Source organism: Apteryx rowi, unplaced genomic scaffold (genome assembly GCF_003343035.1).
Source record: "Apteryx rowi isolate R43461 unplaced genomic scaffold, aptRow1 scaffold_28, whole genome shotgun sequence".
Taxonomy (NCBI): Eukaryota; Metazoa; Chordata; class Aves; order Apterygiformes; family Apterygidae; genus Apteryx; species Apteryx rowi.
In genome coordinates, this window is record NW_020449196.1 from 4628501 (window position 1) to 4655947 (window position 27447).

At 42.2% G+C, this 27447-nt stretch overlaps 1 protein-coding gene across 1 annotated transcript in view; it reads left to right on the plus strand.

Annotated features, from left to right (window-relative positions):
* The window catches only part of ZNF423 (zinc finger protein 423), a gene marked incomplete at its 3' end in the record, with an annotated part of 168282 nt that extends 157958 nt beyond the window's left edge, over nt 1-10324 (plus strand). Inside the window, exon 6 of the mRNA XM_026068810.1 lies at nt 10189-10324. Coding sequence (XP_025924595.1) covers nt 10189-10324 — 136 coding nt within the window. The remainder of the gene's footprint in view (nt 1-10188) is intronic.
* Between the last annotated feature and the right edge of the window lie 17123 nt (nt 10325-27447).

A 27447-nucleotide genomic window follows, 5' to 3' on the forward strand; every position in this document is an offset into this window, starting at 1 on the left:
AACAAGGGACCCTGTACGGACTGAGAAACGAAACCGCTTCAGTATTGGCCTGCTTGTGGCATCTCTCACATTTACTGAATTTCAATAAGCAGACATTTAAAATGAAAAGGTGATGACAAACTGTGTCACTGAATGAAAACCAATTGTTTATAACACTTGATTATGGCTCTGGAAATACTACTCCAAGCCTTCTCCTGGTGACATGTCACATTTAGATCAAAAACCCTATGTGGCAGTTTGCATTTTTTTAAGCTGGGTGCAAGTGTGCCAGATTGTATTTCGATTGAGCGGCTGGCATTCAGAAAGCCACATTTAATAGGATCGAAAGAAAAGAAATGTTACTTTTCATCACACAAGACAACAAAGAGAACCCAGGAAACGAAAATATTATTTCGTTTGAACAAATTACAGTAAAACTCTCAGGGGCTCTTTCACAGAGTAGATGAGGAAAAGCACTTAAATATCATTCCATCAAACTAAATTTTTAACTACAATTTTTTACAGATAAAATGTGTTGGGAGGATTCAAAGAAGATTAGAGCTCACCTAAGAAACAGTATTCAAATTTGAACAGCTAATGGAAGCCTGCAAAAACTGTTAATGTCTACATCTTTCCTCTAAGGGACTTAGATTTCAGTATTCTTATAAAAACACATTGAGCTGATTTCATTTCTGTGTCTCCACAGACTTCATTCTTGTAATTTCAGTAAGTGTTATAAATGTCATTTTAAGTATTATAATGCTAATCCCTACTGACAATAAGGTTCTAAAGCTCAGCTTCCATTACTAAGGTAATGTTTACCTCAGATAGCATATAATTGTTTGCTTTTTTCACAGTAAATTCTCTGTTCCCAACTGCTTAATCAGCCATGGAAAAGAGAGAAGACTTTCGTACTGTTTAATGTTCTTGTGATTATGTTAGAGCACCGTGTAAACCCACATTGCTGGATCTGGGGAAACGCAATTTTTTTTGTTTGTCCACAATTCTGAAGGCAAAGTATTTTGAGCAGTGGTCCTTGCAATAACATGAATCATTTATTAATATAAATATCACGGATATGGTATAAATCTTCTCTGCTCTTGAACTCTCAGGACATTTCCTCATTGCCTGAGTCAGAATCAGCAAGGACTTGCTGTGGCTGGAATAACGTAGCATATTCCAGGCACAGGCAGTGTATTCCCCACTCTCAGCAGCCAGAGACCATCGTACGCTTGCCGTATGAGCTTTCTGCTGCGTCGGATCAGCCTAAACAATATTTTATTCTGGTTTATGAAAGTTAAAAACTTCTCTTCCTTCTAACACTCTGCAGAGGACTTGGATTATTGTTAGCTTAAGGATGAGATTTGACTGTGCCATCTTCTTTGCCAGAAACCAAATGCGTTCACAAATTAAGTTGTGAAGGAGACGGTTTCCAGCCGCTGATGGCCATGCGTGCGTGCAGCAGCGTGCCCCTTCGCAGCCCTATTTACGTACCCATGGACGGCGTGTCAGCCGGGGGGCCCCGAGGGGGCGGCGGGCCTGCCTCGCGGCACAGCGGGGCATGTCATATATGTTATATGTGTCTTATATCACATATGATGTCAATATATGTTATCGTTGGGCTGAGTCAAAAGCTGTACCATTGACCTTCCAGTGATTTTTTTTTTGTTATTATTAAATAGGTTAATATTTTAATGATAGCTGGTTTGTTTGGATGAGTTTTGAAATGAAGCCTAACTTGGCCCTTCAAAGAGAAGCAATTGGCCCTAAAGATTCTGCTCTTTTGTGAACAAAAGGTCTGTGATTTTATTTTTCCTCACATGATCTCTACGAGGGGTCATTTTAAGGATGCACAAAGAGCACTTAGAGAAGACAGGAGCAGGGTTTTTCTCCAGTAAAATATTCAGCGAGCGCTCTTTGTCTCTCCCTCAGAACATTGCAGGATCCAGGAGCATTAAGTGAGCCATAGATGCCAAACCGGGGGRAAAAAAAAAGAAACAAACTATATTTTCTGCTCATCTGTGGAGTGAGGATAACACAGGCCCAGAAGCACACGTTGTGAAGCAATTTCAGTCGTAGCTGAGTGCCTGTTTTCCCCTGGAGCACAGACTGTAAAAATCTTAAAAACCCTGGTTTCTATTTCCTTAATATTCCAGTTTTGAAGATATCATTGTGATGAAGAAAGGAGATGAGTGTCCTTCTTAAAGCTCTGCTCCATGTTTATAATTAGSAGATTTGGGCAGCTAGAGGTAGGAGAACCATGCACTAGGTTTTTCTGTCTATTTGTAATGCAGAGATAAATATTTCATTTAGAGAGACTGAGATGTGAACACAATAGGTTATATGTTAATCGCGGTTACACCTGGTGTAAATCTGGAGTAACTCCCACATTCAGAAGTCAGCATTGTTAGTGTGGATTTCTCTCTCCATAATTGAGATGGGAATCTGGCCCACTCTCTGCAACAGACTGCAAAGAGCTTTTTACCTTTAAATCTATCACATTTAAATTACATAGGGCCACTATGTGTCACCTACCTCCTTGACTATTTTAATATAAAAATATAGTTTAAATCTCTCTGGACTTGCTGGTCATCCTGGGATTTTTAAGGATACCGTTAGGCTGTAAGAGATAATGAATAGCAGCAAAAAGGGCTCTACGTTCCGTTGTTCTGTTTTAGCATGAAAATAAATCATTTCATTGTGGGGTATTTTGAGACTGGGCAGTATGTGGCATGCTGTTTGCTAAAAGTGGCTGCGCCTGCAGTCACACTGCCTTCGGCGCTGTGCAGCCTGTGCTGCGGCGATGCGCGGGAAGCCCTTCCTTCACATCCGAGCGGAGGTACGAGCTTATGGCCTGGGACCACGGTAAAGCTGTCTGATATATGTATGTATTTTATTGCACCACAGTTGCTTGTGCTCTTTACTAAAGCATAAGGAAGCCTCATAACAAACAGTGGTAAAGACAAATTAGAGATATTTGGCTCTCTTAGTGGGTCATCTCCCAGCTGACTTCAGCAAGGGCTCCATCTGCAGAGGGCAGCGATCCCCCTCCCGCCTCCATCTGCTGGGTGGACACTGGGCTCTGCCGGCTGCAGAGCCGGCGAGGCAAAAAAACGAGCAGATTTCTCCAGACCCAGCGAAATGCATTTGAGTAACCAACAAATGGTTAGCTCGACCAGCGGAGAGGGGCCGGCTGCAGACCGATGGGCTGTGTGGCCACAGATAATTCATGCAACAACCCACTGCCTTGCTTAACTCGGCTGTAAAATTGAGTAAAAATAGAGCATCGCTTAAAATGAGGTGTTGCATCTTGGTGAGTAATTTTCTTTGGGTAGAACAGACAGAACCTTTTACGAGAATGGACGTGAGCACAAATACCGCTGTTTTTATTGTTAGAGCCTTGGCTCACGATAGAGGGTGTTTTTCTAAACTATTATCTGAAGTAATAAACTCTTTAAAAAAGGCTATTTAAAATTCTGTTTCTTCCCCCAAGAATATAGATAGAGATTTACTGTTGGGAGAGGGGATAAAATCCTGCTTCTGTCAAAGTCAATTGGAAGACTGTAGTGGGGCTGGGATTTCATTCGGAGAGCTACTGAGATGGCATTTGAGGCGCTCTCAGGTTTTGTCATAGCAGATCCTCATGTTCATAGAAATAAACACCTTGCCATACTTATTTTCGACTTACAAGATAGGTATGAAAAACCTCCGTATGACATACAGTGGACAAAAYGAGTGAAAACATGTTCACAGTTTAAAAAAGGAAGGAAGTAGTTCACAAAATCTGTGAGGAGGGAGGGGAAATGGATAAAGCCATCACTTTTTCCATCAGCTTGTCTCTATCATTAAAATATGTGTTTAGAGTAACCATTTTCCCAAATCTAATAACAATGGTATGAAAAGCAATAGTAAAGAGTGGGAAATGGGAAGAAAAGTTTGTTGAACAAACAGCTTTTTTAGGGAGAAGAAATAGCACCACTGTTACTGTGCGCATTCACCTTTTGCTTGGGAGTTTGTAGGGAAAGGTTAACTTGGCAGCCAAATACTAGTTTGGACTCCCTTTGGATTTATTTTATGAAGCAAGAAATGGTTTAGTTGTAAAGGTAGTAGAAAAGGAAACTAATGATTGTCGTAGAATTTTTTTTTTTTTAACGTGTTAAAAGTAAGTAAACCTCTAGTGATCTTAAATGATTTGCGTAAGTACACTTAGCACATTCACTTCTTTGAGAGTGTTGATTGGGTACCAATATATTAGTCCCTTTTTTTTTTTTTTTGAAAGATAACGAGAGGCAGGAATGATACCTTGATGCTTAATTTCCTGGTCTTTGGCTTTCTTTGGGGGTCTAGTGTGTGGGAGCGCTGACCACCTTGGTGCTCCTGTAGATAATAGCATCACTTAGGAAATGAGAGACAGCAAACAGTAATTTAAGGTGGGAGGGATGGCTCCAGCAGTAAATGGCAAGCATTAGGACAGCCTAATCACTTAAATGCAGCCTATTAGTAAGTTTAGCCAAAAGATGTTAAAAGAACCCTCGCAGCCTCTCCACTGGCATGTTTTGAAGGGAGTTCAGTTATGAGACTATTAAAATGTTATTTTGATAATTAAGCCCACAGCTGTTGTGAGGGCGTTGGGGCAGGAGCTGCTGAAGCAGCAGGCTGCTACGGCCGGGCTGCACGGGAAAAGCGGAGGAAGAGGAGAGCCGGGAGGAGCGGCAACGTGCTCTCGTGTTAAATCCGCGTGGCAAAGGCCATGGTGTTGGAGAGGAGCTGCCCGGAGCCGGAGGGTRCCCAGCAACGTAGGAGTTAAACACGTACCTGGTATGTGTGCCAGACTGGGCACTGGGTCCGCAGGTGCCGTGGCAGGACCGTAGTGCTGATATTTCGTGCGCGTGGATGTATAGCGTTACTCTGTCTTGTGATTGATTCTGGTCTTGCACAGGCTTTTAAGTGAGGTAGTTCCTTCAGCATCGACAAGGCTGCTTTGCCTGCGTACTTCTGTGTGAATATCCCTTCAAACTTTACTGTTAAAATAAATGGCAAAATTGCTGCTGCTGTTGGGCATGGAATCAGGCCATAATTATATTCAGATCACAGATACATCTTTTAAAAAAAAAAACAAAAAAAAAACGGAAGGAGCTCAATATTTTAGCGTGCTCTGGTCCCCGGTAGTGAACTATGGCTTGGTTTAGTGCTTTAAGTGCTTACTAAGTATGCAATAATAAAACCACAACCGATTTCACTGTCAAAAGCTGAGCTAAACTCTTTTGCAGGCATATAGATTATAGCTGTATTTTATATACACCGCTTCAGAGTGAAACATATGTTGTGCTATATGCTTAAATGAATAGCTTACTCGTGCTGCCCCCATCTCCTCTTCGGAGTTAAAATTAAGATCATTTACACTGTTTATCCATACTGAGCAGGGTATAATTGCCCCCATTAAGGTTGTCCGTTAGGACAACTGGTAACTTCAGTCCCTTGGCAGCGTGTGTCGGTAGTAACCTTTCCGCAATTGCTCCTCTCCTCGTCCTGCAATGTCAGCTGTGGTCCCTTGCCGACTCCCTGCCTGCACATGCTCACTGAATACAGAATCAGCAAACGTTACATGGGATTTTGTAAAATCAACCACATAAACAGAATATAAAAAGGAGGAAATTAGCCTTTTGATGAAAAGGGGAATAAAACCCAAGTAGAGCTCCTGGCCCCTATGTCAAAAATCCTTTCACTTGCATAATCTTCTCAACTTCTCGGCTGTCTCCTGCTTCCCATGATCACAAAAACGTCTTCAGCAACATCTGTCTTCTTTCTCAGCTGATACATCTCTGATGAAGGCCAACTTGTAAAATATTATGTAAAACATCAAGCATGTACCTAAATTCAATCATTTGCAAGCTCAGAAACTTTGTTAATTATTAGCTCTGTTTTATATAAAATTATAGCTACTGTCTGTATTAATCTTCATCAACACCCAAATAATAGTTGCCTTTTTAGAAAATACAGCAAAATCAAGGAAACAGCCCTTTACATTCTTGCCAAAACAGGCAGATACAACTTCACTTTCCTGGGAGGTTCTTCCTGAAAATTAACCAGTAGCTTCTACTCCAGCTGTGAATGATCCACATTGGGAAAAAACTTGTTCTTTAATCAGAGTATATTTGAAGTACATTAGCATGTCTATGTTTGGTACTTTTATACAGCACCATAAACATCCTTGGCTCTGTGTAAAACAGCTAAGATGAGGCAGATGTGGTCAGTTCGCAGAGGTTTACAGAAGGTGGTGGAGAGCTTGGCACATGGGAGTTGTCGGGCTCCTGACGGTCTGTGATACCTGTCAAAGACAGATGACCCGGTCCTGGGGTCTCTTACCCTGGTTTCACACAGGCTTGATTTTCTCCGCTTCACGGGAATTACTTTTGCTGAAGACTAGTGAAAGTGAGAGCAGATCTGAGTCCTWAGGAAGTCACGCTGGAAGCTAGCAGAATCATGAAAATGTTGTTGAGGTGTACTTCAGCAAGAAATTATTTGCACCTGCAAAGCTGAGAGGAATGTGAACTTAAAATGTGTAAGGCAAAAYAAATCCAGGAAAGGATTACTGGGCGAGAGGATAGCATAGTTAGAGCCACAGGACAGCGAGATGGTCTTAGTGTGAGCCCTTTGATCCGACCAAGGATTGCAAAGTTAAGACTCAAGGAGAGCAAGGCAAAGGAAAATGCCATGGAAACGCCTTAGGCTGGATCTGGCTGCAGCATGGGTCGGGGATTTCACAGTGGAGATGAAGTGGAAAGGATAGATTTTTGTTGAGGAATAGGAGGACTTAACACTACAATAGTATGTTATTACAAGTCTGCTGAACTTGTTTTCGCTTTAGGGTGTTTTGATTCCTGAAAAGCGAATTAATTACATAGTTACTCTGAAATCCTGGCTTTCTTACCACTAGGAAAAGGTTACTCTTCCCTTGTGGCTATTTCTTATTACCACCTTGTGATGATAAAGTATTTGGCACATGGAAGTCAGATGCTTTGGAGATTACTACGCAAATTATTAGCCTATCTGCCTACCTTAGGTATTTATAAGGTATTAATGTCTTCCACTGTTGAACCTGTGTAGCAGAGAGCATCACTTGACAGCTGAGAGAAGATGGGCTCTTTTCCCAGAGCCCAGGCCAAAATGTGACCTTCCAGCAACCTTGCAAACAGAAGTCTTTGCGTGCATGGGCCAGGCTTATCTGTATTATATATTATAACACCTCGGCAGGCACTACCTGCTTTCATTGACTTCTGCTGCTGTCCTTCCAAGTTACAGGAGAGAGAAGTGAGAGATGAGCCCTGAAAATTACAGGTAGAGTTTTGGTATAAAGGGCTATAGGATAAGAATGGCATTGGGGCAGGAAAGCAAAAAGTTAGTGAGGATTGTCAAGAAATTGATTATTCTCATTAGGTCTTTTTCTTTGCCACTTTCTTTTTAAAAAGAATAGTAAGTGTCCTTTAGGAAATACTTTGAAAGTGCTTCTTCCTTTTTCTAGCTGCTGTAAATAAAAGCCATTCATTTGGTACCTATGTTAAGAGCCATCTTTCTCCCTGTTAATTAAAGACTATAGTTCACTAGTGCTGGCAAGCGTCTAGGTTTTGGTGGCTTTTTGGAGTTGCAAGAAGAGTTCTGGTCAGAAGTGCTGGAAGAGATTAGAAACACTTGTGAAGCACTCATTTGGATAGCAAATGTCTAATATATTCCCTTTCTAAGCATTCTGATTGTAAGCTTCTGTTCTGAAGGGGATCCCATAGCATGTTGTTCTTGGAATAGCTGATGGCAGTTTGTTTTTAGTTAGATAATTTGTCCTATTTATTGTATCCATAGATGCAACGTTTATGTCTTTATAGTTCTTTTGCTGATATATACAAACACGCGCACACATATATATACACACAGACATATACGTATTTAAGCAGACAGCTTTTTGGAGTACAAGTCCTGGGCCCTCACTCCTATCCATTCATGCTCTGAGGAACTGATTGTCCCTTTTGAATGGAGAAGGGCTAATCAGATATTCTGGCCTCCACCCTTAGGGATTACTCCTTAGACTGCCTAGAACTGTTAATCTAGCCATTGCATTGTACTGCATGAGCTGAATTTCTTGCAGTTCCACTGCAGTTGTGTTTCTCTGACACGAATGGATTCTTCAGTGAAATACCAGCCATATATATATTGGATTTCTTGGTTGTTTTCCAAATTTTTTAAATAGCAGTGTAAATAAAAAGAGAGCTGAAACGTTGTGTGGAGTCACCCAGGCCTGGAGCTCTAGGGGGCCATGTCTGCATCCTAGCGGGGGAGGATGGTCCAGCCCTGAGCCGTGCAGGGCAGCCTGGGCTCACGGAGCGTCTGGCTCAGCGTTGTGGGGCTGGCCCGGCGGCAGCACGTAGGAGGGCGCCATGCATGCAGCATACGCCTTCAGTCCAGAAACGCTCATGAAGCTCTCGGCACCTGGAGGCCTGCGGGGGATCTGGCACAGGCACAGTTCCTGCACGGCCCGTGGGCATCTCCTGGGCTAGGGTGGTGTCCACGCAATTTACGCAAACATTGCTGGCATGTTGGGAAATGTGAATGGGCTCTGTTGCTGTTTAGGAAAGAATTTTAATGTAACATATTTTTCAGGGAAGTGCAAACACCTTGTCCCCAAATCTCAACTAGACTTTGTAGTGTCAAGGATATCTTCCGGTCAGGTGGTCTAATTACGAGACTGCCTTGAGTAGAAGGAGCGATCTCTGCTTATCTACTCTATTTGAATTGCTAAAAACACAGTCCTGCAAGCTGCTGACTGAGCTTGGGTGAAGCTAAATCTGAGTAATGAAAGATGACCCACTGTAAAGAAAATGGTGAGAAAGGCTCTTCTGTTCAGTTTTCTGTAAGATTCTCAACAAGACACTTCCACTTCTAACTCTCCCTATGCATCTGCAAGATAAAACATTACATTTTAGCTTGGAGATTTCATTCTCCTTTTCTTTTTTGCTTTCACTACTTAAGGTGTTCAGTTTCTAAGAATCAGTTGTTAGGTTTAAAGAATCAAAGGTAATTTTCCTCCTCAGCAAAAGATTTCCAAAATTCTGATGCCTTTTCTAAGCTAGAGCAGAATAATAGGAGATTGGTGGTACTGTCATGTTGCCATTAGCTTCACTGCTCGGTAGCTGCACATCAGCACAGTAATCATTTTCAGATTTACAAGCATTAAATATTTTAATTTAATGCCTTGGCTCTCTTGTAATTCATGCACTTAATTATATGATAATTACTCAAATGAAAGAGATACAGCTGCTGCTGTATCAATTCTTCTAGGAATCTGAGATTTTGGAATTGGCCTTTGATTTCAGGGTTTTTTCTGGCCCTTTTCAGAAGCTGGTGAACACTTAGGTGATTTTTTGAGTATATGTAACAAAGGTGAATTTCAGGTAATGTTACCTTCCTTACTCCTTTTCTTGGAGTGCGGAGTACATTTGGCAGCTGGGGGCCTGGGCACCGCGCTGGCTGTTTTTACTGCTCCTTGTGGATTATAGTCATTAAAACGGAGGAGCTAAGGCAAAGCTTCCAGAACACGGGACCTGGCCTCATTGCAGATGGCTATGGAAGGAAGTAAACTGTAGGAAAGAGGTGTGTGTTTGTGTACGTGCACACATAACTGTACAGAATTTAATACCTTTCTAATGGGCCAATTGGTCAGCCTGCAAGCACTGCACAATGAAATCATACAATAAATTAAAGTCACGTATAAAGGTTCAACCACTCCAAATAGACCACCAAGTGGAACAAAAGGATTTGGCACAAAGGCAAACCCAAGTGACCTCAGCAGAGAAGGGCAATTAACACACGGAGTGAGGAAGAAAAGGAGTTAGCAAATACAAAAAAACACATAGTCAGTACAAAAGAAGGGGGCCCCTAGACTCCATGGTGGATAACGCTGCCAAAATCAATGGAGCTTCCATTGGGACTGCAAACGGCRCCCAGGGACAGTGGCACGTCCCCTCCATGAAGAGAGCTCCTTACAGAGCATCCTGCAGCAAGTGTTGTTCAAACCTCTGGATTTCTGCTTTGTAGCTTGCAGTGGTTCTGTGTTTAACTGTTTAAAATATATAGCAACAGATTTTTTTTCTTTGGGGGGGGGGAACAGTAATTATTAAGAAGCTGGAATAGGTGTTGTGGTTTTTATTATTTTATTTTTAGGTACGTCTCCAGTGCTGAAAGGTCGAAAATTAGCATGGGACTGCTCTTCACTTAGAAGATGTGCCTGTGAAGGTCTCCATGAATTTGAATTACTTAAGGTCTTTGCAAATTATTCCGTGGGTATATTTAACTTGTGGTACAGGGGGGTTAGCACCATAGCCCTGCCAACTTCAGCGGGGTAGGGTCCGGCATGGGTGGCCCAGGCTGAATGGGAGCTCCAGGAAATTACTTGTTCTCTGTACGAACGCATGACCCCTTCCATGCGGATGCTCTTGCAGCATATCAGGAAAGCACGAGCTCTTGCAGGCCTGGCTTATTCGAAGGGAACATGCTTGTGGGCAGGTAGGAGAGAGGCCCGGTCCCGACTGGTGGGACCCATGGCGTTCTCTGGGCTCACTTTTCTAATAGCTCCACGTCCACGTTTTGCTTTCTGGTGGTTGCTGTGATCCTGCCTTCTTGCCCCAAGTGGATTAAACTGTTGGGTGAGCTGGATGCTTGGCTGTGCTCCCTGCTGTGCTTTACAGGCAGGGATTTGTGGCTGTGCAGGCGCATGGGCGCACAAAGCAAACTGCAAACTCGTTACCGAGCGCGAGCTCCGCACAGGAGTGGGGAAACACGGCAGCGGGGTCCCACTAGCAGCAGTGCCATCCTTTTCTAGCAGGCGAGGGTCTTTGCTGTCCCTTTACTGAAAACAGAATAACCAATAGGCTTTTTAGCAGCAGCCACAGAAAAGTTTTGTGAAAAGATGTTGCGGCCATACTTAGTTTTTTGTTGATGGTGGTTGTTGACATGTGAGATTATGCTTAATCCCTTAGGGATGCAGGATATTTTGTAAGAATTGGAAGTGTAAATATTTGGCAATAGTTTCATATCCGTCCTCTCTGAGTCCCGCTGGAATAGATGACGCCGAGTTACTGCACTGCATGTAGTTTCTGTTGATGGCAGTAACAGATTTAACACTTCTGCACAGTTGCATTTTACTTTATGAGTATTTGAAGTTTGTCTTGCATATGTGAAGTAATTCCTCTGCAGTTTACTTTCATGGAAGAAGAATCAATATTTACTGTGATTCTTAAAAACTGTAAATAAGAGGCCAAGCAAACTACAAGCAAATCGCTGTTAAAAATACATAGAGGTGTTTTTAATTGCTAAAGGCATTCAGTGTAAAGCAGGGATATTTATTTGCCTGACTTCTAGTCCTATTGCCAGACTTGTAACAAGGCTAAATCCATTCAAACGGTTACTGGAAATTAGTGTTTGAACTTGTGAACTCAGGCAAACTCCTGATCTGCTCCAAGGTCTCCTGCTTGCCCTCTGAGCCTGGCAGACTGCTGTCTCCAGCTTGTCTTTAACTCTTGAGAGATCTTGGTGGCCGCGTTGCTGAGCTCCTCCCTAAATGCAAGTTGCACCAAAAGGGTTACAAAATTTTCAGCCCTGTGTATGCAGACAATTTTCAGCTAGTTTACAGCAGCTGTGGAGTCGTGCTGATAGATTAAAAGCAGCTCCCAGCCCCAGAAAGAAGTACATCAGAGCTCCCGCTGAGCCGAGCTGGGGTGAGGCCTACACAGCTGTCATTTAGGCCAAGTTTCCAACTGAAAACTGAAGAAAAGGATGCAACTTAAAGAAAAGTTATAGTTTAAAATAAGGCATCTGGTTATTAATCAGATATGGGCAGGAGTTGAGTTAGCTTCAGTAGGCTGGCGCTTGGAAAGGTGGGGAGATAATGTTCAAGGGCCAAGAAGGGGCATGTCCAGCCCGAGACTGTTAATCAGGGCCACTGCAGAAATAATCCTTTTCTTCTGTCCTTGCTTCTCTCTCTGAAAAATAAACAGGATGTGAATATTCCTGAACTATTGCACACCTGAGTAAGAAGGGACGATCAGCTCACACAGTCACACAGCTTTTTGCTGATATTGACCTTAAAGCGTAGTTGATACTCTAGGGAGCATCCACGTATAAACCTGCAGTTAGTGGAAGGGTATTTATAACAACAGCAATCCGCATTGCCTGTCCTCTATTCCTGGTGCCTCTTTGCAGGGGGAGAGGAGGTCCCCATTAGCAAGACAAGTTCAGGAAATCTGGCGAGCATAATTAGTACTTTATATACCCACCTCTTTCAAATTGGGAAAAGCTGAGCATTATGGTTTCAGCTGTGGATGATAATTCAGAGTTCAGCACTGCGTGCTGGCGTTCTCCGTTAGCCTGAACTCTGTTAGTTCTGGGCAAGAGTGCATTTGTTTGACTGTGTCTCATCTGCTGATACCATAAATGAACCTTTTGGTTGCTTCTTCACTTCCACAACAAGAGCAGCCTTCTTGTCCTTCAAACACGCCAGGTTTTGAGTGGCTCCTCAATTTTTAATGCAGAGGGTCATTCATGAAAAACTCAGCAAAAAATATGAATTAATTATATTGTCACATTGACATACTTTAGCTTCTGAGGACATTTGTACCCACTTTTCATCTAATTTGCCTGTGCAGTTGCAACAGATCTGTCTCTGCTCACTTGCAGTTAACTGACTGTTCATCTTGCAGGATCACCCAGAAGTGCCAAAACCAGATTTGTCTCTGGCTTATTTAAAATAAAATATTCAAAAATATTTGTTTAAAATACTGACTTTTGGCTGTATATAGTGTGTGGTATGAATAATTTGTTGGAGTTCAGATGCTACAGTGTGTCACTTCTTATCAGAAATGTATTATATGAATTTGAAAGTATGCCCTCTTGCTTTCCTTCTCATGTATAGTGTATAATGAATTTCCAGCTCGGCAGAAAGGAAAGGATCATAGTAGGAAGGAGAGTGTACCACAAGGATTTATCATGACACCACTGAAAATGCAACAGCTCTGTGTAATTACTTGGTTACTGAAATAACAGTCTCTGTCTTCAGGTTCATTGGGGAAAGACCCCTATAAAATAAGAAACTTGCTTTCTTCAGCTACGAATGAGGAGCAGTAACAGGTCAGGTTAATGTCACAAGCACCTGGTTCTGCTTTCCTTGTTTGACCAAAACTATCCAACATTTTCCAACATCATCCAACATTAATGTTGGCATATGTAAATCTGTTTTTTATATAAATTAGGGACAACTTAAGATATTAGTGAATGTTCATAATGAGTTGAAAGGTATAGTAAAGTGAGAGGGTTGCATTTATCACTTGTACAGTGAAAGGCTGTGGTGTTCCTGAAGCGTAGGCAGACCAAATTGGTGATCTTCCCAGAACAGTCAAAGCAGAAAGAGCAACTTTCTTTGGGACCTTGAATTTAAAGTTTGACAAGCAAAATCATTCTAATGTGGCTTTTCATAATAGACACGTTTCTGAGCTGATACTCCTCTACAGGACCCTGCATGTGTGCACATGTGTATCCAGTTATTTAATATTATTTATTCATATTGATGTTTTTTCCTTGTGTGGCAGAATAGAGCTAATGCAAATTCAGTAATCATCCCTTAAGTGTAGAGAAAGTAACTCAAAGAGAAAGCACTCCACTTGGCTATTGCTATGAATTACCTAAAAGTGGCCAATAAGAAATAYATATATTGAATTTCCTAGTCTATGTGGCATAAGTGATAACTCAGTATTCTCTTGCTTTGGTGAACAGTGGGTGCATGTGTGCGTTTAGCCTATAGTAAAGTCAAATAAGTCACCTTTACCAACCATCGAAAAACTCCTGGAAGAGCAAGACTTCCAGCTGGTTGTACAACAAAGTCTGTGGGTTAGTCCAGTGTTGGCATAAAAATTGTATAAAGGACTTGTAAAGAGCTAAACATCTCTTCAACATTATTTTTACTTGTGATTTGGAAGCTAAYGTGACGTATGTTCTTTGCAAATATAGTTGCAACAAATACATGGATTGCAAAGTTTCTTGATAGTAAAATTAAGTTATACATAATGCAGTTAAAATACAGTATATACCTAAAATGCAGAATTATATCACGGTTTGTAGAAATAAAGTTAGGTACCGTTCTGATGCTCTTCCAGAAAGGAGCATTGTACCTTATTATCAGTAATAATAAAAAATAAGTGCATAACAAAAATGTTTATTTTTTAACAGCTGTTATTTGAAGTAATAGTTTGATTTCTTGTGGATTTCAGGCGTGTATATTGTTTGCTTATAATTTAGGAATGGTATACTGCTATCTGTACCACTAAGAGATTTTAGTTTTCTGTTAACTTGTTCCTACCATAAATAGTTACAGGTGAATGAATTGGTGCACAAACAAAAAAATTTTTTTGGAAGATTCAGAGTATTTCTAGCTATCTAATGTCATTTGAACACATGAGGGGCTAAATATTATGTATTTACTATTTGGCGATCTTCATTGTTCTTTATAAGTCAACATGAAAATTTTATGTTTGCTAATAYGGAGAAGCTTCCTTTGCTTCTAAAAGGTTTTATTTTCATTAAGTTACGAATGCAGAAGAATGTCTGTCAGGTTTTTTTCACATTAGCTCGGCTGGTTTATCTTAAGCATACTCAGTAGACTTGCCTCAGTTTTTCTCAAGCTATTGTTCTTTTTTACACCGCGTTTGCACACTGCAGCGCATCTAGGGAATTTCAGCAGTCGGAATATACATGAAAAGAGACCCGCTCTACTTTCATAAGGTCCCTGGATGAATTGGACGAAACCTCAAGGCCCCATGGTGGAGCCAGAGCCGCATTCATATTCCTTGCCATCACCACACATATGATAGCATGAAGCCCAGACCAATCGAAAACTTGACAGTAAGCCTTTTGATTTTGCGGGGAAGCCTTCATCAAGCTGAGAGAGGAAAGGGAATATAGCCCAAACTGGACTTCATACTGTGGCAAGTTTGAAATCCCAGCCCAACCACAGAGCTGCTTGATTGGAATAGTTGGAAACTGTTTCCAGGAATTCGACAGCGAGAACTTGGCTTTCAGCCTCTTCCTCCTTTTTAAAGGAAAATTCACCATACGGGTCACTTAGGAGCCTTATTTGTTCTATCAGAATTTTAAATATGTGCATTTTCATAAAGCACAGATATAACATGTAATGTAAAGTGTTTGATGTTGCAGATTTCCAGTCCATAGCCACGCTGCCTGTATTTTTTTAGCCTTGTGGTGGAACACTCCTGGTTAAAGCTGCCACGCTTTGACATTGCCTTCTAGGCTATTTAATTATTCAGTCCTTATCCTGTGTAAGAAATAGAGTTGAAACAAATCTTCCTTTACGCTGCATATGTTAGCATTAGCATCTCCTATAAATATAATTATGCTTGAGCACGTGTTATAGATGTGTTATAAAACTGATTTCAGCTTATTTGTGGGGCCATTTCTGTGGTATTTCAATATTAATGTTGAATTCATTAATGATGTGGCATCCAGTTATGCCATTGCTTAACTGCTCATCTGTTTCCAGCTCACATGGTCAGGCACTGGGCCACGTGTGTGTAGCTGCAGTGCATCGCTGTTAGCGGTGCCTTTGGGTTTGCAGCGGGCAGAGCGAACGATTTCCTCCTCGGGAAGGCGAAGGAGCCRCTGCTTCGGTTTCCCCCACTGGAATGTTTAATTTTAAAATTCCAGAAATGCTGCATTTTTGGTGCCTGTGTAGAACACGTAGAACTACATTTTATCCTTTGTTGCCCCTGGAATTGTGATCCAATTATGTCTTAACCCAGACAAAACTCTTGTTGACTTTCATGAGAGTTTGTCTAATTAAAAGCTGAGTTGGGAGTGCAGAACAGATAAATACCAGAAGCATGTAAAAAGTGGCAAACTGATAGGTTTGTGCTTTGTGTCAGAAGGTCATCCCTGTAACACAGTTTCCTGATTGCGATGGGAGACTATTTTTTCCATGGAGTGGTGCACGCTTCCCCCTTCAGTGCGGCGGTGCCTTTTATAGCCTGCGATTCCTTATGGCTGAGCGCAGCGCAGAACGCTTTGGCTCGTCTCGTGGCGGGTCCGTGGGAGCGCTGCCGCCTCCAAACTCCCTTTCTTTGGCTGCAGAGGGCCCTGCTGCAGCACGGCTTCTGGCCAGGAGGCCTCCCGCCGAGAAGAAAGGCAGGGGCAAGTTGGTGGGGTGCTGGGAGAGAGAGCGGGAGCCCGGCCTGGAGCGCGGGAGGGTGTTTGCCCGGGAGTTTGCCTCTTCTGCGCTCCCGCCCTGCTGCGCCGGAGCACGTGGGTGGGAAGAGGTGCTGCTTCACGGTGCCCCTGTGCTCGCCCGCCCGCCCGCCGCCGGCTCAGCGCACACGGCTTCTGCGGGATCCGCTGTTCAGCAGCACTTCCCAAAACAAAATTTGGAGTTTGGTTGGTTAGATTTTTCTTCTTTTTTTTCTACTGGAACCAGACTGTACAAAGCATTAGCTAGTAAGTTTTCGGGTGAGCTTACAAGGTTCAAATGAGTCAATCTGCAGCACAGAAAATGTTAGAAAATGATTTAAGCTTATGAAGCTTCAAATTGAGAAGGATTCTAAGCCAGAATTTGTAAGGTTGAATTTTAGAGCATTCAAATGTCTCTATAGTTTGCAGACTTATCTCTAAGAAACCCAAATTTGAGAGTATTTATAAAATTGAAAAAAATTCTACACCTTGACTGGAAAGACATGGGAATACATAAATACATGAAAACTGCATATAAAAAAAACACTGCACGCAATGTCACAGGATGGCATCTTTGAGTTCAATTTAAATGGCTGCAGAGTGCAGCCGTGCTGGGCTTTGTATATATCCAAATGTAAGGGAGTTTCCAAGGTCCAACAGAGCGAAAAGCTGTGAGAGACTCTCACCGTGAGCTTTGCATCGGGTGCCAGAAGGTCTTGAGTGCCCCAGGCCCTCACCAAATCACTGGCAGCACGGGGCGCTCAGCATCTCTAGAAGGGGCAATTTTGCACCCCTAACTCTTTCATTTCTCAGTGCTGTGGGGTACTTACTGGCTGTGCAAACAGCTCCAATCATGGCTGGTGTCATATATCCAAAAAGTTCAAAGTAATTTCTGTGAAACAGAGGTATCCCATATTATGAAGAGTTAATAATTATAAAAAGAATATGCTTTGTGATTAAATAATGCACAGCTGGAAAAATTAATCACATCATGCATTAAGCAATGCTTAAGACTTTTAAAGCAGTAATAGGTGCAGAATTTAACATTTAAAGACTTGCTTGAAATGCCAGGGAATGAATATAAATGACTCCATGCTCCGTAGTGTCTTGATATGGTGCTGCCAGCCAATGAAGATGCAGGATTAGATCTTGCTATTTTATAATAGGCTAATAAATATTTTATCTTGCGCCCATGTTCCTTTTGCATTAAATTTTAGCGTAAGCCCACCATAATCAAGTCAAAGTTTCGATTCGTTAATTTTTTTAAGCAGATGATATTGTCTGTTTACTGCGCTGCCTGCGCACACACGCCGAGAGGCGATCTTTTCCCTTGGTGCTCGTTTCCCTCTCTGCTTAGCCTGTCCAGCATTTAAGGATGTAAGCCTTTATTTTTCAGGAACCTTGTCCCGTTGAAAAAAAAAAAAAAAAGGAAAGAAAATATCGTGCCATTTTGTTTGCTTTTCTGCAGGCGCAGACCTGGAGACTCAGCGCTGAGCATAAGCTGCCTGACCCTGCAGTTTCTCTTACCAGGGGCTCATTTGTATGCAGAGGGGATTAGGCAGAATTTACTGTAGCTTCGCCCTGGGGAGCTGTGAACTCCCTAGGAATATGCTCTGACGAAAGCGTGCAGTGGGTAAGATTAGAACAAACCCTTCTGCTACAGAAAGTGCCTTGGTCACTCGCTAGGCCTCCAACATTGAAATCATTTTCATTTATAACCTTTTTGATCATTCAACCTCAAAGAAGCCCTGGCTTTTATGACAGCTTGCACCAAAATTGCCCAATTATTTGGGGGGGGCGGGGAGGAAAGGAGGGAGGGCGAATCTGAAAACAGTCAGATGTGAGAGACGGGGCACTTGATCTGTGCTCATGGCTTTTTCTTCCCTCTCCTACCAATATTTTTACAGCTGTTGACATATATTGAGTTACATGTGGCTGTGCCATATCCCCGTGGTATAGTTTCAAAGATCTGTTCACCGTAAAGTGTGCTGTTCTCAAGTAAATGACTCTGACTTCAAGAAAGCACAGTAGTTTAAATGTTACTATAAATACAGGAGCTAAGACATTTTAATTATAATTTTTGAGTTATACAGCGCTCTGTACGTACACTAGGCATTTACAAAAGGCTCTGTGTGTACTCAGGTTACTGTGCTCTCTTGTGGATAAGGCAGTAACTGCAAGCAGCTAATTTTGCTGATCCCCTTTATTTAAATGTATTTGTACCGCTTATTGACAATGAGCGTCTTAGGTTTGGGAGTTCGGCTGTGAGAGCTAACGGAGAGAGAAAAACAGGCAATTCAGCAAAAAAAAAGTATTTAAACTAAAGAATTTTTGCTTTGGAATATATTAGAAATGTTACTTTTATCAAGATTTTTTTTAACTTTATTTAGGAAATATTAGCACATCTATTGTCCTTTTAATGCCCTTCCAGCTTGCGTTTGTTTAACTAGGGCAGACTGAGAATTCAGTACTAAACAGAACTCTCAAATTTTTGAGAAAATCCCAGGGTGTGAGTCCACTGCTGATTAATTTTTTCATCAGTGTAGCACTGTTGGCTTTAGTGAAGTTACTCCTAATTTGGCCTGATGAAACGAGGGGGAAAAAAAATCATTCTTGAAGTGGGTGCTGCTGTCTTGGGAATAAATAGGTGCAGGGTATGGGGGAAGCAAGATGAGTAGCATTATGTTTCAGTATGCTAATTTAGCTGTCAGTGGGTTGGTGGTGTTAATTTTTTTTTTTTCTTGAAAACAAAACCTTGAAAAAGCTTTTATAGAATTTTGTGTTATATGTCAGAACATGGCAGAGAATTCTTCTCTGGAAATGGAGAAGTGATCCTTTGTGTTTGGGCCTGATATATACAGTAGAAAGGTGAATATAAGCTTAAACGATTTTGTAGTACTGGATATTGCACTTTGGAGGATTCTGCAATTGAGATCTAACAAATCTAGTATCAGTAGGGCTCTCTGAATGAATTTGTTGTCCTGTGGTACCTGTGACAGAGCCGCTGTGATGGAGATTTTGACTATCTCTGCTGTGACTGCTCCTTTAAAAGTAGCTCTTCCAAGTGCCTTCATGGCCCGAATGAACCAAAGTTTTCTGAAATTGGTGAAAAATCTTCCCGCGACGGAAGTGGACTTTGGATCGAGGCTGTGCTGCTGGCGTGGATGCCTTTTGTTGCTGCTAGCATGGTTTTGGTCACGCAGTCTGCTAATCTACATAAATTAATAAATAACACGCATAATAAATAGTCCACGTGCAGGAACTGGTGCCGAGTGGTTGCCCTCAAAGCCTGCTGTAATTTCTCGTGGCGTTCCCCCGACAGCGGCAGGGGTATTGCTGCGGACGGAGGCCTCTCTCAGCGCTGCACGGCTTCGCGGCGCACCATTGCATGCGGCTCCTCCTTGGCCGTTCAGTGGAGCCCTGTGTCGCCCAGCTCGGCAGCGCCATGTAATCCCCTGTAAAAGCAGTTTTGGAGTCTCCTGGGTGGGAGCGGAATACCTATACCACCACCACCACAGGTACAGCCCCTRTGGCCTTTGCCCCTCCAAAATCCTAACAGATACTTTGGGGGCTGCTGTGAGGAGCAGTGGGAAGGCACAGGGACTGCATGGTTGTGGGAAGGTGCTGGGAGCGTTTGGCCAGCTCTTCATGTCTTTCATTGGATATGGACTCAAAACACTGTGGGCTTGCTTTGCTTATAACTTCACCTGTTTTGTGCATCAAACCCAGCTTTTCTGTTGTGCAAGTTGGTAGTGAATAGTGAGGTCCAGAGAAATATTTCTGGTCTGTCTGAGCACCGCTGCATATTCTTACTTAAGAGAGCCAGGCCATTTATCTTGAGCACCTTTCCACTTGGTTTTTCTTTCAAATACCGCTTTTGAGTGGAAGTGCGAGTGACCTGAATGAAGGGAATAAGCTGTGCGCTCCATACTGATGTGTCTGGTCCCGGGGCAGCCTTTCTGATGGCGAGCGCCGTGCGCTTGCCTTTGCCTGGCGGGTGTTTCCGTGTGCGATACCGTCCCTTACCTGTGCTAGTTAAGCAAGCATCTTCCTGGGAGGATGATTAGGATGCTTCAATAACACCATATTAATACATAGTTAGACATATACAAATGAAATGTTTAGTTAATTAACTCTGTGGATATCTTTGGTTATGTAAATCCAATCCAAGCTAGAATAAGTGGTGCTACCTTGCAAACAGCTGTCTGACTTTGAATTCCTCCAAGGAGAGCATGTGCAGTTCTTAGTGTTTTCTTCTCATTATCACATTTATTACCAGGAAGTGTAGTTTTTTCCTACTTTCCATAGGACATAGCTAGTTTCGAGGGAGGCATCCTGTCCTTGCGGGCTGTGCGCGGTGCCGAGGGAGGCGGGCAGCCTCCCCTTGCGGCCGCGCTGCGTCCCCGCTGCCCACGCGCCCGGCCGCACGGGTGCTGGGTCCCATGGTGACACCGCGGAGGCGGGGGGCGCCTGGCGGGGGCGCGAAGGGCTCCTGCCCGCAGCCCCTGATGCAGCGGCAGGTGCTCCTCCTTCTTTGTCTTTTAAATGACTTGTATTTGTCCGGTCTGCTTAAAATAAAATTTAAAATTTCTCTTCAAAGATGCTACCTGACATGTTTCCTTTATGAATTCTTGTGGATTACCATTGATTTTTGACTGTGGTTTTCGAAATCCTGCCTCTAGGACTCTGGAGATTTCCCTGCTGCAATAATAATGTATTGTCATTCTTAATATCTCAGATCTTTGACACAATATTCATATTAAAACCACAAAAAAGCTATATTAGAGTAACACTGAGGGTCTGAGCGGAACCCACCAAGGCAGGGAAAATCAAAGTCAAGGCTCAAAATTAGTACTGACACCATGAAACTTATCTCATTGTACTTAAGTGTTGTAGTTCATCTATGATTGTAAGATCGCCTGCACTTTAAAGATGATTCCTTGGTACAGCAGGAGTGAGTTAAGATGTGCTGTAAATTGTCAGGATTAACTGTTGTAGTTTAGAGTGCCTACTTCTGTGGAGAGCTACATAAACCAGTGTTATGGAAGTCACTTTAACATATTTTATTAACTTTTGTTCTGTCTCTTTCACACACAGTTCTATTAAAAATTCATTTTGCATTTCTACTGCTTGCATAATAGTTCCAGATCAAATTGTTCAGATCAATAAGGAGAGAACAAAAATGTCATAGTGTTGTTTGTGAGCTTGTAGGTATTTTTCCTGTAACTATATCCCAACAAAAATACTTTGTGGACATGTACAGTTCTGTGCAGATAGATGGTTTGATTTATTCACCTGTGTGTTTTAACTGCATTGTCTTAGTACTTGTGGTTTCGTTGAGGTACTGGAGGGCCTTTCGTTTGGTCACATCTTTTGACCTTCTTATAGAGTCTCTTTGGGAGTTGAATTTTTCCAGTCAAACTTTTTTCTCGCTAAGTTCAAGCTTACTTCGGTTGTCGTTCTGTTCCTTGGCACACGATGGCGAGACCCTACGGACCCTCAGGAATGCCAGTCGACAAGTAAAAGAGAGATTTCCCATGTGCAGAGAAGAGGCAGAGAAGGTGCTGGTAGACACCTCCAAAGACCTACCACCTGCATAAGAACTAGCAGGGGAACAGAAGTATTCTGACAAAATAAATAGATTAAATATGTAGTTTTAGATCTTAGAGCAATGCATTTTTACCATGCCTTTATCAGTAGTTTTGGAAATAGCTGTTCATCCCCCTTTTCCTTTGCTTCTCTCTCATGTTATTGATGCTCACAGAAGAGTACATCTGACATGACCCTCCTAGCTCATTGAGGCAATACGAAAGGGTTTCTTTATAAATGAGGATTACTGGTCATTTGAATATACATAGAGCCTTGCTCTTTTCTTGTGTTATTTTTAGCAGTGAACAGATAAGGAGAGAAAGTAGATGCATGCCATTGCATCAGAGAGTGGTGTTCAAAACTTGGTCAACAGAAGCATCTGAGTAACACCATATACACAGACACAATTTGTGCAACATGAGTTATTAATCGCCCATCTTGATGGCGATTGAGGGGCATGTGAATATGTATTATTTTGAAGTAAATATTTAGCAGCTTTCCTCGTTATCTGCCCTTGGAGATACCAATGGACCAAACTCGGGTTTGGTGTAATTAAGCAGGACTCGGTTAAACGCCGGAACTGTGCTATGGTGCAGAAAATGTCCCATGTAAATGCAGTTATTCATCAGCACTTGCAGCGTTCATGTACGTTGTTTGTTATCGATGTTTCCAGTGCTGTATGGGAAAGCTCAGCATTACCCCAACTGCTTTCAAAGATGTGGCAATTTCTGTATTAAATTATTCTTGTAAAGGACAGCTAAGTTACAGGTGTACCTGAAATGATTATTTCCCCCGGGAGAGATGGCTAGTACTGTTCACTGATCTTACTGCTGACACTTAGCATTGGTTAACACAATTCAAAGGGTAGATAACGGCAAGTTACTGACTCATCCTGAAACTATTGGTTTTTTAACCTATCACGAATCACAGTTTTTCTCATATACACCAACCTCCCCAAACTGTAATGAAAATGTTTGGAAAAAATGTGCAGTAACTGCTTTGCATGTACCATCAAGTTGAGGTTACTTCACTTGAGAATACCATGAACTCGTCAACATTATACAACAGTGGGTCACAAAACTCCGTTAAATAGAGAAAATCATTAAAGGAAACTTTAAAAACAAACACATACCCTAACAGTATCACAGCTCATCAGTTTAAAGCAAATTTGGTGTTCCCAAGAAAAACGTGGTTTTATTCCTTAGAAATGATGTATGCCAGTTAATCTTTCAAGTGAGTTATAAATCCCTGTAAATGGGGTTACCATCGGAATGAATTATAGTTGCACAAATTGGCATGAAGATAAATCATTTTCTTTGGTGAAAAATCTTGTTGGCTCCATACAACGCTTTTCATCTGTAGACCCCATATGCTTTATTACTGTGATATGCTCTGCTCTGGTGGTCACACTGTCTATCTGCAAGTTTGAGGTCTAGAAGATTCAGCATATTGGGCAACTTTCAATGTTTTAAGATAAAATTATGACACTTGGACTGTTGAAAGTAGATATGCACCTAAAATGAGGAGAGAAATAAAAGAACTGGACTGCTTTCTTTTGAAAGAAGTAAGATAAATTTTTTTACTTAAAAATGATTTATAATCCTGAGTCTGTTTAAGCATCGCAAGACTGACTGCTACTTCATTAGCCTGTGTCAGAAGACGACTTTCTTGGGGCTACCTCAGGGGATTTGCAGTATGGGGGCCCTGCTGAGCAGGGCAGGAGGTGAGGTGTTCAGCTACTCCAGCAAGGGATGCTGACCCCTCTGATTTTGTAACCCTTCGTAGGAGTTAAGTTCATTGTTTTACAGAATCTGACCTTAAAAAAAAAAAAAAAATCCCTTGAGGCCCTTTGAGGTCCTCCCTGTCCTTTTCAAGGCTGGGATGGGGTGTTGGGAGCACTTAGGAACAAGAATCTCAGGGAATTTTGAGTAATAAACAGCTGTCAAATTACCAAAGTGTAACTTGGTACAGGAGATGCACTTTTAGCCACTGTGTCTTCAGTATTTGGATAAATGTCAAAGGGAATATTTTGTGACAGTTCCTTATGACCCAGATTTCACAGAAGTCTCTTGCACAATGGTCTTTGAGTGAGCACTACTCACAYGTCCTAGGAACACCTCAGCCCCATGAATCCAAAGCGAGGACTAAAGCGGCTGTTCACGGGAAGATCTGTGACTTTCTATCTGAGAGTTTTGGCCTTGTTTGATAGTTCAGTCTTTGTGCCCTGCAGATCCATTTTAAATCGTCTGAAGCAGGAATAAATCTATTACAATAAGCACTATATTTTTTTTTTAATAATACAAGGTGGGTCTGTGAAGAGGTGTTAAAAAGTAGAAATGAAAGGCAGAAGTTGTAAGGAAAACCTGCTCATTGGACAAACCTGCAATGCAGTAAATAATAACCCCAGAGGTGAAAGACAGCCTGTTCTAGAAAAAAGGCAGTGGAAAAGATTTTTTTTTTTTTTCGGTGGGTCTAGGGGAGAAAAGGTCCTTTATTCTTTAGTAACTTTTCTGATTTTAAATATGTGCTTGTCTGGTCATAAGGAGCAAGGTCATTCCTACTGCTCTGGGCCTAGGCTTTGTGCTGGCATTGGCGGTAGCTTCTCTCCTCTCTCTCCTTTTCCTCCCTCCCTCTATCTCTCCTTTTCTTTTTCTCCTGAGGTGCAGATGGCCACATTTGCAGGTTAACTGGAACAGCTGGAGGCACATTATTAGCTTCCTGCTGCTAACTCATATTTGCTTAGATTTTTTTTTTTTTTAACAGCAACATAATTTACAAGTAGTAGGCCAGTGACAAAGCTGGCATGTTCTAAATCCGCATCTGATTTATATAATGCTGTTGCTTATCAGTGAATGAAGTCATAATTATTGCTTTGTACCATTAAATAGCATAAATATATAAACTGTTATACAAATTGCAGCAAATGTTTCCTCTAGGGAGCTCTAGACAAAATTTTAATGTAGTGCATTTGTCTGTGGTGGCAGTTTCTATGGTATATAATAATGTTGATAAATTTTACTGTAGCAAGTGACATTTTATAACATTAATCCTGGTGGTAAAAATCTGATGAATGCTACAGCTGTACTGGTGGGTGCAAAAAGAATGAGAGCTTTTGACACCAATTGAATTGATTTTAATAGTATTTTAAGGTTCCAAAACATGAGGACAGTGCGTAGATGACAGATTCTTCACTGGAATTGAAGATGACACGGGCAGGCGTTAGAGAGCTAGGCACCAGGGAGTTTTACTTGATGATGGTGATAATTAATTTTTAAAAAAATATTTATTGATTAATATATCCTTTGTTTTGAAAAGCAAAAGGAAACCAAATGGTACAATAAAATACTTAAACATCCTCACCTGCTATTTAAACTCTGTGCATGTGAGTGTGTGGTAAAGACCCTGTAATAATTAGAGACGCAACACCTGGGCTCAAATATTGTTTCAGATGTCTGACATGCAGATGCATGGCCTGCTAGAGCTATTAGCGTCCATACTGCCTGCTGCTGAAAATCCCTGCTGACAAAAAGCCGTGCCACGCTGGCGGGGCACCCGTGAGCGTGCAAGGCTAATCCCAAGCACGGTAAATGAAAACATACTAGGAAAATAAATGAACTGCAATGCAAGGATTGTGAGGGGAAATTCTTCCTCTGACTTTGCCTGTGTCTAACTGGAATACGCTAATGTTGTGTTGTTGTTGTTGTTGTTTTTTAACACCTGCCAAATAACAGTCTAAATGTTGTTGCAGATTTTGAGTTGTTTTTCAAATTGCTTTTCACATCACTTTTGTCTAAGTCCCAAAGATGTGGCTGGGATTCTCCGATTTTTTCGGTGCAGGCCCTAGCACGTAACGGTGCTGTTGGCACTACTAGGGTCCATCAAAACCAGTCTGTTAGGAAGTCATGGGATTTCCACCATTCGTGCCCCAGGCATCTGATTTAAACTTAGAATTGGTAATGACTGAAAGGAGCTGATCCAGCTTCCTTCCTGACAAAAGCATGCCTTGTTCGGAAGGAGAGGAGCAGCGCTTCGGAGTTACCCCGGCCCAGGCTCTGCGTGTCCTGCCAGCTGTTGGAGGATTGTTTTGTTTTGTTTTTATTCCTGGAAATAAACAGTGTTCAAAGTGCATTGTTCCCAAACAATGGCCACGGTCCTGCTGCCCAGAGCTGACACAGCTCCGACGGGCCACCTTGGCCGAGCACCCGCAGAGCCAAAGCCGCCTGCTCCCTGGAGAAAGGGGGAGGAATAAAGGAACCTGGCAAATGTGTAATCCAGGAGGGTGCTGGGCAGCGAGCAGGATTCACATCCATCATTTCCAAGTTTCCATGGAGAGTGTGAATGGGATATGGAGGGCCCAGGCCTTGAAGGGTGTTACAGGAAAAGGGTGCAACGTGTTCATCCTACCAGAGGCCAAAAAATACTAGAGACCACTGAAAAGTTGGCATAGGTGTAAGCCCATGTAGCAGCCCTTACGCTGTCCCAGGCAGCGCATCCCCCCCTCCGGTGAGCGAGGGAAGGGTGAGCAGCAAGGGCCGCTCTGTGCCGCCTTCTGCTTCGCGCGCGAGGTGTCCTTCACCAAGTGCGTGTACGTTTTGTGTACTTTACTACAGCAAGTGTACCACTGCCCAGTACACTTGTTTTAGCTAAAGGCAGGCAGGAGAGGTGTGGGAGGACAGGAGCAAGGTTTTATGCTGTTTGTGCAGAAGTTCTGGGTTTCTGAGAAAGGAATGATACTACGGGTGCTCAATTGTCTGTGTATTAATTACCCACGTGACTCCGCTGTTAAACAAAAATGATGAGATGCTTCAGTTGTTGCTTGATCTTGGTGGCTGCCAAGCACAGGTGAACCCATTCCATTTACGTCTGGTGCAGCACAGCAAATAATTCAATGTGTGAAACTAAAATATCCTTTGAGGCAGTAACTTCTGGTACAGACACTCTTGGCAGAAATATTTGGTATAAAATCTTGATGCAATAGACATTTTTCCTCTTCTGTGATTTGTCCTAAAACTAGCTACTGCTTCTAATCTGATCACGAAACTTGATGACACACAAAAAAGACGCCTATGTTTCATTAATACACAGTCATAACTTACCTTTACTTATTACTTAGTGCTTCTACAAAATGAGCAGATTTTCCAAACTGGCCTGCAGAATTTTCATGTATTTATTGAAAAAGAATAGCAGAAATGTTATTGTTTCACAGTTTTTTAAGGAGCTCCATTTCTCTGTAGAAGCTGTCAAAAATAAATGGATATCCCAAAAGAATGCTGGAGATACCCATCCTTAGGAGAGCTTTGGTGAATTATAAGAGCACTGTACTTTATTTGTACCCTGTCATTTAGACGATCGTGCCCCTTCCCCACCTGAAAGTTTGTTTTTTTATTCCCTTCATGATGTGACTTCTTTCACTTTCACGTCCACGTTTCGGTTGTAACAGGGTCACAGGCGGGATTGCAGCGCGCAGGTCTGGCGCCACTGCCAAGGCTCAGTTCCCCGTGACTCCAGGCAGAATAGCACGCGGGCGCCTCCGCAACCACCGCCGTGTCTTGTCTGCGTGTTGCTGACATGGCCTGTGCATGTTTTCCTTTAGCTGTTTGTTTCCTG